Source organism: Lagenorhynchus albirostris, chromosome 4 (genome assembly GCF_949774975.1).
Source record: "Lagenorhynchus albirostris chromosome 4, mLagAlb1.1, whole genome shotgun sequence".
NCBI lineage: Eukaryota > Metazoa > Chordata > Mammalia > Artiodactyla > Delphinidae > Lagenorhynchus > Lagenorhynchus albirostris.
Window position 1 is genome coordinate 131933783 of NC_083098.1, and position 14807 is coordinate 131948589.

At 35.0% G+C, this 14807-nt stretch overlaps 1 protein-coding gene across 3 annotated transcripts in view; it reads left to right on the forward strand.

Annotated features, from left to right (window-relative positions):
* FAT4 (FAT atypical cadherin 4) overlaps window positions 1-14807 on the forward strand; it is a 171497-nt gene that overhangs the window by 88929 nt on the left and 67761 nt on the right. For all 3 annotated transcript variants that reach the window (XM_060148686.1, XM_060148685.1, XM_060148687.1), the window contains exons 5-6: window positions 4230-5152; window positions 5786-5960. In XM_060148686.1, coding sequence (XP_060004669.1) covers window positions 4230-5152; window positions 5786-5960 — 1098 coding nt within the window. The remainder of the gene's footprint in view (window positions 1-4229; window positions 5153-5785; window positions 5961-14807) is intronic.

The window sequence follows — 14807 nt, forward strand, 5'->3', positions numbered from 1 at the left end:
AGAGAAATGTGTTAACCATTGACTTCAAGTTACTTTTTATGGATTTTTTTTTTTGCCTTTAATTGTGTTAGGTAAAAGTTTCAAGCTACATTTTTCCATTGTTTTAGTTTAGAATACTTTTATCAGTGTAATTTCCTGTACTTTGACCTAAAATATAGGACACAGTTTCTAATCTCTCTGAATTACAGGGATCATGATAAGACTGTACAAGGGTAACCATCTTTGTTTAAAACTGCCAACTCAGTTATACTAAATAGTTCTCAACATATTTCACAAACAATATTATTTGCTAATTAGACTTTTCTAATTAGCAAATTTATTAACAAATTTATTTTAATCTCTGATCAAGAGTTTTCAGATGAGAGAATATTGTCATCTTAAATGAAGACATTTTATATGGAAATAAATTTAACATTTTCTGTTACTTATATCTAAATTCTCTAATTTTAACCTAAAATTTTAGATTACATACCATTTAATAAGAATAAAGCAAATATTTTACTGTGTTCACAAGATAAGTAGCACATGTATTAAGCTCAAGGCTTTCATGCATACAGTTAAGAAAGTATTATATTGAGGCAAAGTATTATAAAATGGAAGTTTCATGGAAATATTCTGGCTTTGATAATTATTACATTATCCTAGAAATAAATTCATAAACTCTTCAAAATATTGGGGAGTTGTAGAGTCATAAAGCAATTGTAATTATTGCTGAATAAATTTACTGATATATGCTTGGTACACAATGCAGATCATTTGACCTGTAAATGGGTTTCATATTCCAGTGACCTGATGACCTTGTTGGAACTGCTTCATAAAAGTGAATGCTATTTGCAAGAGTTCCATGTGTTACAGCTGTACGATAAGTTGACAAATACTAGTTCATCATAGAAATAATTAGACAACATTTATGGATTGTGAATAAATATACACATTTCATAGTAGAGCTACATACCTATAGTTATATGCTATATTTCCTGGAACTAAATTATTCTTAAGATTGAAATAAAAATCAACCAAAAAAAAAAAAAAACCCTAACACAACCACACACACACAATAAAGCTGCCAGAAAGAAAGAAAGAGTCATGTAAATAAACTGCTTTCAGAACATTGAACACAAGTGGTTAGAAATATGAACTTTTCTAAGCTTAAAAATCTGGTGCTATGAAAGCCCACTAAATTCAAGTCCCAACACATATGAATAAATTATAGAATACTAAAATAATATATTTAGTGATTCATGATTGGGATATTTGATGCAAGGAGCAGAGAGAGAAGAATGGCCTGAGCTCTCAATTTTTCAGGATAGTACAAAGGTTCAGGGAGAATTTTGAGTTTCAATATGTCTACATGTATTTTTTAGATGTCGAGCACATGCCCAGAGTCACTTAGACTTGACAGGAATGAAAAGTCCTTTTCTTTACAGTAAAGTCCATATAGATGGCTTCCATGGCCTGTAATTGCAACCGTAAGGTCTCAGTTCCTGAGATGAGAGCTGTTTCTTAGATGATGCTGCAATATTTTGTGCAAAACTAGTTGTATGTCTATGTTTATTTTTTCAAAGATAATGAGTGTTATCGTCAGTTCATTGTTAACGTTATCACCTGATACATTTTTCATTATGAATTTGAATATAAAACCAAGTTTTTCTTTTTTCATAATTCTAGCTAAAACTTAATATTTATTAATTCCACCATCCACCTACTCCACTAAACGTTTTCCCTAAAAAGGAGGCTCTCCTGCTGTTTACAAGGCTATAAAATCTTGGTATCATGTTCTCTTTTTGCCTCTGCAAGTTAATTGTTTACTCCAGGAAGTAGCATACACAGTGGACCAAGGGTGTTCAGATCCTTGATTTAATTACTTGCATTCCAGTTGATTTATGTAGAAATGTTAGGCCATCACTTTGTAGCCATCTGTAATTTTGTAAGTATTTTAAATTTCTTTTGATCTTGGGCATGAAAGGTTTTATATGCTTACAAAGAAGTATATCTCTGCTTGTTGGTATTATTTTTATCCAGATGTCATCATAACTTTTTTTCTCAATAATAATTGTGTATGAATTTGTGCCTCAAAGAATAGGAATTAAATATTTACTGATGGAGTTAGCCATAGGAAAGGCAAAAAATTTCCTTAGAGAGTAATTCTATTTAAAAATATATCAAATATATATATATATATAATATATATATATGGGTATATATATCTTTAAAATCAAATTGCTTTCTAAGTAATATATACATATATTGCACCAGTTGATGAAACTTTTTATCTTTGCATCAGTTTATAGAACTTTTCTTCCCCCAAACCTGTGGAATTTTAAGTCAAAGAGTTGAAGTAGGCTCTTGACCTTGTTCTATCCAGATCTTAAACTTCTCTTTATCTCCTGCTGGTGAATTGAGCTGTGGCCTCCGTTAGCTTTATTTATTCATATTTTTTCCTGATCCTCAGACTCCTAAGTATTTGGAAGTTTATAACCTCTGCTTTGTTCTCTTGTGAATAGTCTTAAATAAACTACAAAGATTAAAAGCCACAACTCTTAAATGAGGAGAAAAATCCTACCTTTTCAAAGATCTACTCAATCCTTGTTTATCCTAGAAATTTTTGTGAATAAGCCAGTTCCCGAAAGTTATCTCCATAAATATTTTTCTCTGCATCAACATATTGACAAAAGACATTAGATAAGAGACTATTAAATCACAGGAAAATAATAATTCTAGCCTTTTTTTTAAAAATAGAGCAAGCAGACTTTACCTGGTAGAAAAAAAATCCTGCTACTCAACTAAACTTACCTTTATAAAGATTGTAATGAGTTTAAAGAAAAGGCAAAAGCAAACTCAAATATTCACAGAATCTTGAGAAAGAGTATTTTTCAAGAAATAAAAGAGGAAAAAGGTGATCCAATTGTTCTAGAAGGCTTTTGGCAAAGAGTGGACATCTTTTCTGACACCTGAATAGTTAAAATTAACTTCAGAAATATAGGAGCCATTTGTAAGCAGTTTTTGTAACTCAACAGATTTTCCCTAGCAGAAGATCCCAGAGTACAGTGTTTTTATTAAGGATGAGTTATCTAGATATACAATATGTTTCTTAGAAATTCTTATCCTATGGTTGCCCAACAGCTTTATGATAAAATATAAAAGTACACATGACATTGTGCACCAGTGAAGAAAATGCTATTCTGGGGCAGAAAATATGATTTTTCTTTCTGTTTGCACTGCTTATCTGTTGTTTACCTTTAAATTATTTACTAAACTAATAGGTTGATCCATTCTTCATATCATCTTTGTTAGAAGAATCTCTGCAATCATTTTATGAAATAAGGATTTATATATAATTTTTTTTACTTTTATTTTATATGGGACTATAGTTGATTACCAGTGTTGTATTAGTTTCAGGTGTACAGCAAAGTGATTCAGTTATACATATACATGTATCTATTCATTTTCAAATTCTTTTCCCATTTAGGTTGTTACATAATATTAAGCAGAGTTCCCTGTGCTATACAGCAGGAAAAATAGATAAAATATTATCTAAAAATAGCCCCCAAATAGTGTGAACCTTTATATTTGGAGCCTTTTACTGCTAATATTTCTTTCAAAAATTACTTTTAAAACACGGTACATACACATAATAAAATTTGAAAGAGAATTATTTTCTCAAAGGCCATTAGCCAGATGCTTAATAGGAATTAAAAAGTATTTATTGGTTCTGACAAGAAATGTAAAAGTAGACTTAAAGCATCCATGACTAATGCCATACATCAGAAAATTTTATTACCCTTCTCTGAAAATTGGTGTCGGCCTCAATAAATTACTAAAGTGATAAATGTTTGGCTAGTAGTATAGTGTGGCACTGTTAATGTTGAACTCTCAGGAATTATGTGACAGAAATAAGTAAATGTATAGAAAAATATCCGCTCTCTGGAATATTGTTTTCCTCTTTATTTTTGTAATTTAGCATTTCAACACCATGGTAAATAGCCTGCAGTATATAGATCATTTGTTCACCAGATTGTAAACATCTTTTCAGATCAGACGTTGACAAGGAAAGGATTATGGGTTATGTATTACTTATAAAGAAAATTAACTGTGGCTAAATCATCTGTAAGGTGTGTTTGGAGGCATCATATATCAAATGTGCAGTTTCATATCATGAAAATTTTGGTGCAGTTTAGTTTGCAATCAGCACATATTTCAGAAAATTTAACTTTTCCCTTCCATTTCAGGCATCAACTCCCAGTTGGCTTACAGCATTGCTTCTGGTGATAGCCTTGGGCAGTTTACAGTTGACAAGCATGGGATACTGAAAGTCCAGAAAGCTTTGGATCGGGAAAGTCAGTCCTTCTACAATCTGGTCGTTCAAGTGCACGACCTGCCACAGCTTCCAGCCCCCAGATTCACAAGCACTGCTCAAGTCTCCATTATTTTGTTGGATGTAAATGATAACCCACCAACATTTCTTTCCCCTAAATTGACATACATTCCAGAAAACACACCTATTGATACCATTGTTTTCAAAGCGCAAGCAACTGACCCAGACAGCGGCCCAAATAGCTATATTGAGTACAACCTACTGAACCCTTCGGGAAACAAGTTCAGTATTGGGACCATTGATGGAGAAGTGAGGCTCACTGGAGAACTGGATCGAGAAGAGGTTTCTAATTATACTCTAACAGTGGTGGCTACAGACAAAGGTCAACCATCTCTCTCTTCATCTACAGAGGTTGTAGTTATGGTACTTGACATCAACGATAATAACCCTGTTTTTGCACAGGCCGTGTATAAAGTGGAGATTGATGAAAATACACTCACTGGAACGGATATAATACAAGTATCCGCAGCAGATGGAGATGAAGGTACAAATGGACAGGTCCGCTACGGCATTATTGATGGTAATGCCAATCAGGAATTTCGGATTGACTCAGTCACAGGTGCAATCACTGTGGCTAAGCCCTTGGATAGAGAGAAGACCCCTACTTACTTTTTAACTGTTCAGGCCACAGATCGGGGCAGCACCCCCAGAACTGATACCTCCACTGTCAGTGTTGTTCTACTGGATATTAATGATTTTGTTCCCATATTTGAGCTATCTCCATATTCTGTAAATGTCCCTGAGAATTTGGGGACACTACCCAGAACAATTCTTCAGGTCAGTATATTTAAATAAAACAAATATTGTGTTCGTTATAAGACTCTCATTTAATTAAAATGTACATGCTTCCCCCACTCTCTTCCTCTTTCTCATCCAAAAATGCTTACTTGCAGGTATAGCAAATCTTGAAAAGGACAGTTTTATGAAAATTATACCTAAGAACTTATTTATTTCCTTGTAGATTAAATATTGCATTTCAGTTATATTCTTTTGTGTTTACTCATGTTGCACATATTTATGCATTTGTATATTTTTGAATTTTGTTTAACTATAACTAATATCTGCACATGGTAAGAAAATAAAATGATGTAAAAGTTTGAAAACTTACAAATGTTGTTCTCCCTTCCCTCTTTACAAATCCAACTACTTGGATGAAACTACTGTTAAAATTTTTTGTGAAGCCTTCCAAAAATTCAAATGTATGGCTTTTATGCCTAGTTTTGCACAAATAATGCATAGTACTCTGTACCATTTTAATTTTTTGCTTGAAACTTACAAACATGTCTTTGAAACCTTTTAATATTGGAACATATGGCTCTACCTCATTATTTTTAATGATATACTTTATTTCATGATATACATTTTGTTAGTTTTACTCGCATTCATGGTGTGTATTATTCTCTCCTGTAGGTCGTGGCAAGAGATGACGATCAAGGTTCTAACAGCAAACTCTCGTATGTTCTATTTGGTGGTAATGAAGACAGTGCTTTTACTCTCTCATCTAGCGGAGAGCTTCGAGTGACACAGAGTTTGGACCGTGAAACAAAGGAGCATTTTGTCTTGTTGATCACAGCTACAGATTCAGGTAAGTCTGTAATAATCTTGTTCAACTGTGAAGAATTTCTTCATAATATAAATATATGGAAGTATTTTTGTCTACCATTAATTTAAATATTTGTTGAAATTTACTAATGCTTGGAACTCCAGTGGTATCTACATCATTTATAGAACATATATCACTTTATGAAATTTATATGTAAGTGGTAAGAGCTTAAGCACATTACAAGCAAAGCTCTATTCCTGTAAAGCAAAATGTGTCCTTGCCTGGAAGGATACCCCAGTACCTCTGGGGGTGACTTGATGCTCTAACACTTGAGCTGCGGGGCATTGCAAATATTGGGTTGGCCAAAAAGTTCTTTTAGGTTTTTGCAGAACAAAACCCAAACGAACTTTTTGGCCAACCCAATACTTTAGCTTTGAAAACATCCAAATTGTTCTAACTGGTCATGGAGATGAGAGTGGGTCCAGAGTTTTACTTCATTAGTCCTTTAGGTTCTGCAAAATTGTAAGTAGCCATAATAAGCATTTGATGAAGCCTCACAGAGCTCCAAAGAGAGCAGTGAGAGCCCCGGGTTCTCACTGAGATAGCAGTGGAATGGACTAACATGGAGAGAAAGAAAAGCAGCATACGTTAGCTTTTAGTGTTTGGAAATAGTCATTACATAAAATTGTATAGCAAGTAGCATAAAATACAATCTATTCAAAAAAGGAACGTTACTGTTTACCACTATGTTATTTTGCATATATTGACTCTATTCATAAGTGTTGATCACTTCTAATCAAAAACTGAAACAACTAAAAATTTGTTAAAGAACCATTATGCCTTGAAGAAAGTAGGTATTGCTTAAATATTTTTTGAATGAATGAATGAATGGATGGATGAATGAACCATTGATCTACAAAAGTATTGGGGAATTATGAAACATTGTCTTTATGTAACACTCATTTATAAAAATTGTCACAACTTAGTATTTTAAGTATTGAGGAATTTAGTAATGTTGACGTATTTTAAAATTTTGTTGAAATTGTTTTAAGCCAAGGCAGATTTGTTTGAACCTCAAAGGACTGACATTTTTTGTATATGTATATTCATGTAAATATGTGGCTCCTGCTATAGAAGAACAATTCTGAATGTTCAAATGAGCTGTTTTTACTGTGGCTGAAACGTTTTTGATGAATATAATATATAAATTTTTTTTATATATAACCAGTTTCGAAGTATACAATTTCATGTTACCACTTCTCATTAAAAAAGCAGATTTTAAGATTGAGTAATAATAAATTTATGTTAAGTATTCAAATGATAGTGCCATTGCTTATTAATCAAGGTGGCTCTGTCTATATATTATTTGCCATTTGCTTTTGGAAGTGTAATCATCTGAGACTATTATTTTATGAAAGAAAGAACTATTCTCTGTATTTTTTAATGGTTGTGAATGACCATATTACATTTCATGCGAACTATAAAATCCCAGAGAATGATGAACAGAATGTAGTGTGGTAACCACATAAAACTTAAACAAGTTGATCTGAAACATGTTTCATTATATGTGTAGGCAGTGCTTCTTGGTCAGTAGGTAAGCATTTTCATGTGAAAAATGCAGTCACTGCCACATTGTTCAAATCAATCCAGTATTGATTCAAATCAATCCAAGAGTCACCTGGAGGGAAGAGAGGATGAAATGGAGTAGAAACTGGTAGAGGGTCAGATATTTAGAACCAAGGTTTTATTACGAAAACACCCCAGTCTCAGCTCTCCTCTCCAGTTCCTGGATGTGTGCAGTCAATTCTAGGCACGCACAAAAACAGCCTTTGTGGAGGTCAAGTGGGGGAGGAGAAACCAGAACCAGGAATCTGGTCGCTAAGGCATCAGTCACTATAAAACTTGCTGCACAAGACGGTGTGTCACAAGTAGGTCATCCCAGGGTGAGGAGCAGATTGTGATTGTGAGGATGCAGTGCAGGGCAGGGCACAACCCACAGAAGTTCTCCATCAGAGGATTTGTACTTTGGAACATTCTAAAGTCAAAAGCCATGGTAGAGAAGGAATGTAATCATCTAGACAAGAGTGCCTGTTTTCAATCAAATCATTCTGAGAATTTAAAAATCTTTTTGTGTGCCTACAAAGCCAAGGGGGGATATTGTGAAGGGGAAGGGAATGCTTGTTTTTTTGACATTTGGCAATCTGGTCATGCAGTTTGTCAGGTTTTACAGATATCAACCCATTTCTACACATTACTTTTCTTTATTATCTCAAAGACTTTGGCGCTTTTATTTCCACCTTACTTACAGTAAGCCCCACCTCACAGTGGTTAAATAACTTGCCCAGGATTACACCTCCAAGAAGTAGAAGAGCAGGATTCAGACCCTGACATATCTGACTTCCAAGTTTAGTGTAAATGAAGGCTTTAGTGTGGAGGTAAAGTAAATTTTGAAAAATATATTCATTTTCAAAATTATTTTATTTGCAAAGTAAACCCAGTACTATTCTATATAATATAATATAATGATAAAAGCTTTGAATATGAATTGATCTTGATTTGAATTCTGGTTCTGTCATAATTTTCTCCATGATTCAGGCAAAAAGTATCATCTCTCTCAATCTCAGTATCCTTCTCAGTAACATGGGGATAATAGTAATTACAAAATATTTTATTACAAGGTTTAATTGATACAACATATGTTAAATTGCTAAATAGGCCTACCACATCACGTATATAATGATTTAAAAAAAAATTGTGATCCATGCACTTTAAACATCTTAAAATTCTTAGAAATATTTGCCCTGTTCTTTACTACATAAGTATCTTATTAGAAAATATAATTGAATTGCTTTTAAAAAGCATTTTTAAAAATTGCAGTTCATATTTTTACATTTTATACATTACTACATTAAAATTTTTTATTGCGGTATCAGATTTTTTTTCAAACTTCCAAAGAATGTGTTTCATAGTAAGTGAGTGCTTAACCATTTAAAAACTGTAGTTCAGCCAAATTATGGTTAAGGAAGCCTTTGTGGGCTAGCCAGCAAGCTTAACCACCACTTGTAATGCTGTTTCTCCATCAATATGACAGCACAAAAGGGACATTTCATTAGGAAAAAAAGAAAGAATGAAAGAAAAAGAAAGAAGGAAGGGAGGGAGGGAGGAAGAAAGACAAAGAAAACTTGAAATGATAGAGTTAAATATTCTCTTCTAATACTCATGGGTGAGTCAGCCTGTTGGGAGGAACTTTCGCAAGTAGGAGGTGCGATAGAGCCTTGGTCTAAGTGAGCAGACTGCACAAGAACCAAGTCCTGGTTCCAGGGAGCTGAACTGTGTGCATTCCTGATGCCATCGGTCTCGATCCTGGGGAAAATTGGGGATCTAGAATTCTTAATATAAGGACAAATAATGCAAGTGCAACTCTAATTTCTATGAAGGACTGTTGCCATTAAATGAAACATGTGAAGACCAAGTATGTGTATATTCTACCCAACACTGAGATAGGAGAGTTAGAGTTATAGAGAGTGAAAATTCATATCATCAGTAAAATGAAAGTATCTGGAAGTTTGTCATTCAGGCCTTTAAATATGGTGCTTAGGAGCGTGGTGGGAGACATAAATGAGATTCAGGGACACTGGTGCCTTGGTCACAGTATTTTGGCAGTCTTGGAAATTAGAGAATTGCTTGAATTTTGCCCCAAAGCACAGATTTTTATGAGTGCTTTTTGGGGGGCTGCCTTGAAATGGACTGGTGTTTATGAGGCCACAGGAGTGTAAGTATTCAGTTAGGTGTCTGAAGGTCATTTCATACAGATCACATGTAAAGCAATCAGAAATTGTGAAGTAAGTTGACTAGATGCTTTTAAGATTATTAAAACTCATATGTGACCATAATTTTTTAGTCAATTCCTTTGTATACTTTTGGTATCATCGATACCCACTTGTATGGAAGAATGCGAGAGTTTCAGATATCGGACTTCAGAATCTGCAGTTTAATCCTATACTCCAGGAATGAAGTCTCTAACACAGGATTTAGAATACTTATTCCCTGCCATGATTTAAAAGTCAAATTGGTAGATGACATGAGAAAATTCAGAAAAATATGGCAGCTTTTAGGTCCCAGATGCGATGTTATTCTCAAATTTGCAGTGTTCTAAGAACAAGGGAAATATCAGTGTTCTAAAGAAGGAAAAAATTTGACAGTTTTATCCCTTAGCTCACAAATCACTTTTGCTTTGCTCTTTTAAAATTCTTACCTGATGGCGGCCCAAAGATGGGTCAGCTTCGGCAATATGGCAGCGATTGAAGCCACAGCTTACTTTTATCAGCAGATCTCTAAATCTTTGAATATTTTTGGAGAAAATACTAACATTCCACTATCATCGTATTTTTATTTACTGACTGCATGGCTATAGAGTAGGACATCTGGAAACTCTCTGACTACTCCTGTCTCCTGCTTAAAATGAGCTGCAACCACGCTATCCTATGTGTGTGGGACCGACTGTTACAATGTTAAGTAACGATACTAGGACAGAGTATAATGATTCTACCTCATTATTTTTCCTATAGGATTTACTTACTAAAGATTAACTTAATGACTATAACTCAAAGGTGATAGTTTGTTTAACTGGTGTAATGAAAAGTATGGGTATTCTGCCTTCAGTCTGTATTACTCATTGTTACTTCTTCTAGAAATGTGTACCAAGTAGAAACTCCTAGGAGGTTGAGGCTTCACCTAGGTGTAGTCATGCAGGACCTGCAGAGAACCCAGCTCTCCGTGGTTCCTTCTAAGTGGGGAGCTGGCCCTAAAGCAGTTAATGTCCTTAACATGGTTTGGCATTCTGTTCCCAAGGACCCTTCCCTACAAAAGTTTTCCTTACCATTTTCTTGTAAGTGCAATAAATAAAAGAATATGTTTTAAATATAGTAAGTAGCAGGGAATTATCAGGGAACCCAGAGCAGTATACTTTCAAAAATCAATCCTAAGAATTAATTACAAAATGGAAGTATATCCTAAAGGTAAATACATAACTTTATAGTTAAAAAGAGGCTCAAATCCCACCTCTGCCGCTTTCTAGGTACCTTGAAGAAGTTACCATTGTGTTCATATCTATAGAATGGAAACAGTAATTCCTATGTGAAAAACATATTGGCAGGAATAAATATGGAAATGACTTATTTTAGCTATTAATATTAGTCAACATACTTTCTGGACATCTCAAGCTTAGTAAGGCCAAGTAAAATTTTTTGACTTCTGTCCACACTAATCTCCATAAATTGTTCTCTGTCCCTGATTTCACAGTTGCTAAAGATAAACCTTGTTATCACTCTTCATTCCTCTTTCTCTGTACTCCGCATTCAACAGGTCCATTGACAAGTAGACTCTGCCTCAAAAAATGTCCTGAATTTATCCACTTTTCTTCATTTCCACTACCACCACTTTAGTCTAAGCCAGGGCTAATGTGAGAGCTTCCTAATTGCATTTCTTCCCACAGTACCTTCTCCAACAAGCAGCTAATGAACCTTAAAACCATAACTTAAATCGTCATGCCCTGTCGCTTACTTAGACGCAAGAGGGAAGAGATATGAGAACATATGTATATGTATAACTGATTCACTTTGTCGTAAAGCAGAAACTAACACACCATTGTAAAACAATTATACTCCAATAAAGATGTTAAAAAAAAACACAAAACCTTCAGTGATTTCCAAGAAGAAAAACTATATTTCTTACCATTGACCACATGGCATTAAATGACCTGACCTCTGTCCACCTATCTGACTCCTTCTGTCACCAACCCCTGGCTGCCTTTATCATGTGCCACCATTGGCCATTGTCACCTCCCGACTCTGTGTTCAGTATCTTCATGTTGGTTTGGCTGAAATTGGCCGATGCAGGAGTATTTACACCACAGAAGTCAGCAAACTTACAAATCAGGTGACTTGCTTCTGGAGAGCAGTTGCTAGACATTTGTTGCAAATGGCCAGTGCCAGTTAACCTGGCCCCTTTATAAATGCTAACCTTTTCCTGACCTTGGCCCTTTGCATTTGCACTTGTTTTCCATTCATGTCTTGGTCATTTTGTCATTACCTCTAGGTAAAATGTCAACTTCTCAGAGAGGACTTATCTGACTACCAACCTAGGGTCCCACTTCCCATCTCTCCAGTGTCTCTATCACTTTAGCTTGTTGTGATTTCTTCTTAACCCTAGTTGCTATCTAAAATTATATGTTCATATAGAATATAATGGATCTGCGTATGTATAGTTTGTTTACCCCATCAATAGCTGCCATCCTTCCAGTAGCATGTAAGTTTCCTAAGTCTTGTTCAAAACTGAATTCCCAGAAACACTCCGAACAGAACCTGTCACATAGCACTTGCTTGATAGCATTTATTGAATGAATGAATGACTTAATGTGTGAAAAGTGATGATAATTAGTTATCAATTAATCACCATCCTTTTATTTTAATATGTAACTATTATTTCATATTCATTTACCATACTTATATTTATTTTGTTATTGTGTATTTAATCGCTTGCAGATTTTTCAAAGGAACTACCAAAAGGAAAAGTGCCAATATTGTTTAACTCACGGCTGAAATTCCAGAAGTTTTTGCTACATGGGTTGTGGTCATTCAAATTGACCCCTGCTTTGAAAAGCAGTGCAAGTGTTTTAAGGCTGTGTAGTGTTTAGTGTGATGTGATAAATTGCAGTCATATGTAAGGACCCACTGAAGCATTTTATGGCTTTAATTCACTTTCAAATGCTTAAAATACTGCTTGAGCTATATTCTCATGACTCTCCCCTGAACCTTCTGGCTCTTATTCAATTCTGTTATCTTGTAGATGTTTCTAGGTAGGTCTTATCTCTACTTTGTGCTGTGCTGCCTACCATTTCTTAATCTGGTTCACTAACTCAAAATCTGCATAAACAGACACTGTGCTTTTGAAGCGTTTCAGCATTTGGCGATTCTCTTATATCTGGGCTTCCCAAAGCAAAAAGCAAAAAAGTGTGAGCCTTCCATATCTCCTAAATACCCAACACCTTTTTTTTTTTTTTCGGTACGCGGACCTCTCACTGTTGTGGCCTCTCCCGTTGTGGAGCACAGGCTCCGGGCCATGGCTCACCGGGGTAGCCGCTCCGTGGCACGTGGGATCTTCCAGGACCGGGGCACGAACCCGTGTCCCCTGCATCGGCAGGCGGACTCTCAACCACTGCGCCACCAGGGAAGCCCCCACCCAACACCTTTTTAGCTACAATAAAATATATCCTATATGTGGTATTTGGCTTCACATAGCTTGATACTAAAGGCCTATGATTCTTCACATTAATGTAATATGAAAACTTTTGCTTGTTTTGAGTTTTGTTATGAAGATTTTGGTATTTAGACAAGCTATTCTAACAGATATGTATCTATATATGTAATTTTCCAGGTCTCTTAGAATTTTTTTTAACCTTTGATGATCTTCTGCCCTCACCAGTAAATTCAGGGTCTGTGAGCCATTAAAATTTGCTAGTACTCTTGCAAGGAACTGAATTATATACAAGAAAGCAGTAAAACAAAATGATGTGACAATAAGGGGTTATTGCATTTGTAACACAGTTACAAAGGATTTTGGAAGGATTTTAAAATAGAACTAGAAATGAAAAAATTCTATGTAATATGGAAGGATTTTAAAATAGAACTAGAAATGAAAAAATTCTAAGCTAGAAAAATCTGACTTAAAATGATAATTTCATAGCCAGTAGACTTCTTGGAGATGAGCCAGTCCATTTCCTTTATTTTTGAGAAACAGAACTGAGGCCTGCGATAATTTGGCCGTTTGCCAGAGCTTTGCACACCCAGAGGGTGGCAGTGTCAGGAGGACATCCAGGACTTCTGCCTTTCCACCGAGTTCTTGCTCACTTATACTGTATCCAAAAAATCAGGATCTTATGACTGTCTGCAAAACGTAGATTTCCAAAACCGCGAATTTAAGAAAGCTTTTCTTCTTTGCATCTTCTATGCTATTCCTTGTACTCTAATGAACAAAACGTTCTACGGTTATTTTTCTTTTTCCAAGTACATAAATAAATGTTTCACAATATTTTAAGTGAAGTCAAATCAATTGGAATCAGTAATTTCAATAGTGATTGTTTGAAAATGAGCTTCAGTTTAGGCACTGTTCAAATTAAATTGCTAAGTAGGAGAAGATATAAAAAATTCATTAGACTTTACAGGTCGAAGATGATAATATTGCCAAATATCCCTGCCAGTTGTCATTTTGTATGTATTAAAACGAAGCTATGATGGTAATTTAATAGACCTTATGAGTGAATTATGATTAGAGTCAGTGAGACTCATATGCTTCTATGGGCTGTATTGATGTGTAAAAAGCATCTTGACAATGTTTTGTCAGAAAATATTTATGGAGCAGTCTCTCCCAGGTATTCTTCTAGGAACTGCAGATACAGTGGTGGAAAAAATGACAGTCTCTGTCTTCACAGAAGTTACATTCTAGTCAGAAAGATAGACAAAATATAATATGTAGGCCTAGAGTTATATGAGATGCTATGAAGTTAAATGAAGCAGGTTAAGTGGCTAGCAAAATAGGAATTGGAGGTATTATTTTTGATAGCACAGTCAGGACAGTGAAAGGTGAAGAACTGGGTAAACTTGTAGATGAAACAGCCCGGAGGCAGAGATCAAGTTGGCTATATCTAAAGAAGAGCTAGAGGGTGTAGATGGCTGCACCAGAGTAAAAGAGAGGAAGAGTCTTGGAAGATGAGGTAGGCAGAGGCTGGATCATCTAAACTTTTTAGGCCAGGGTAAGGAGCTTTAATTTTATTCAAAGAGTGAGGCCAAGTCTCATTAAAGCTTTGGACAGGGGAGTGACAGGGGATTTTGG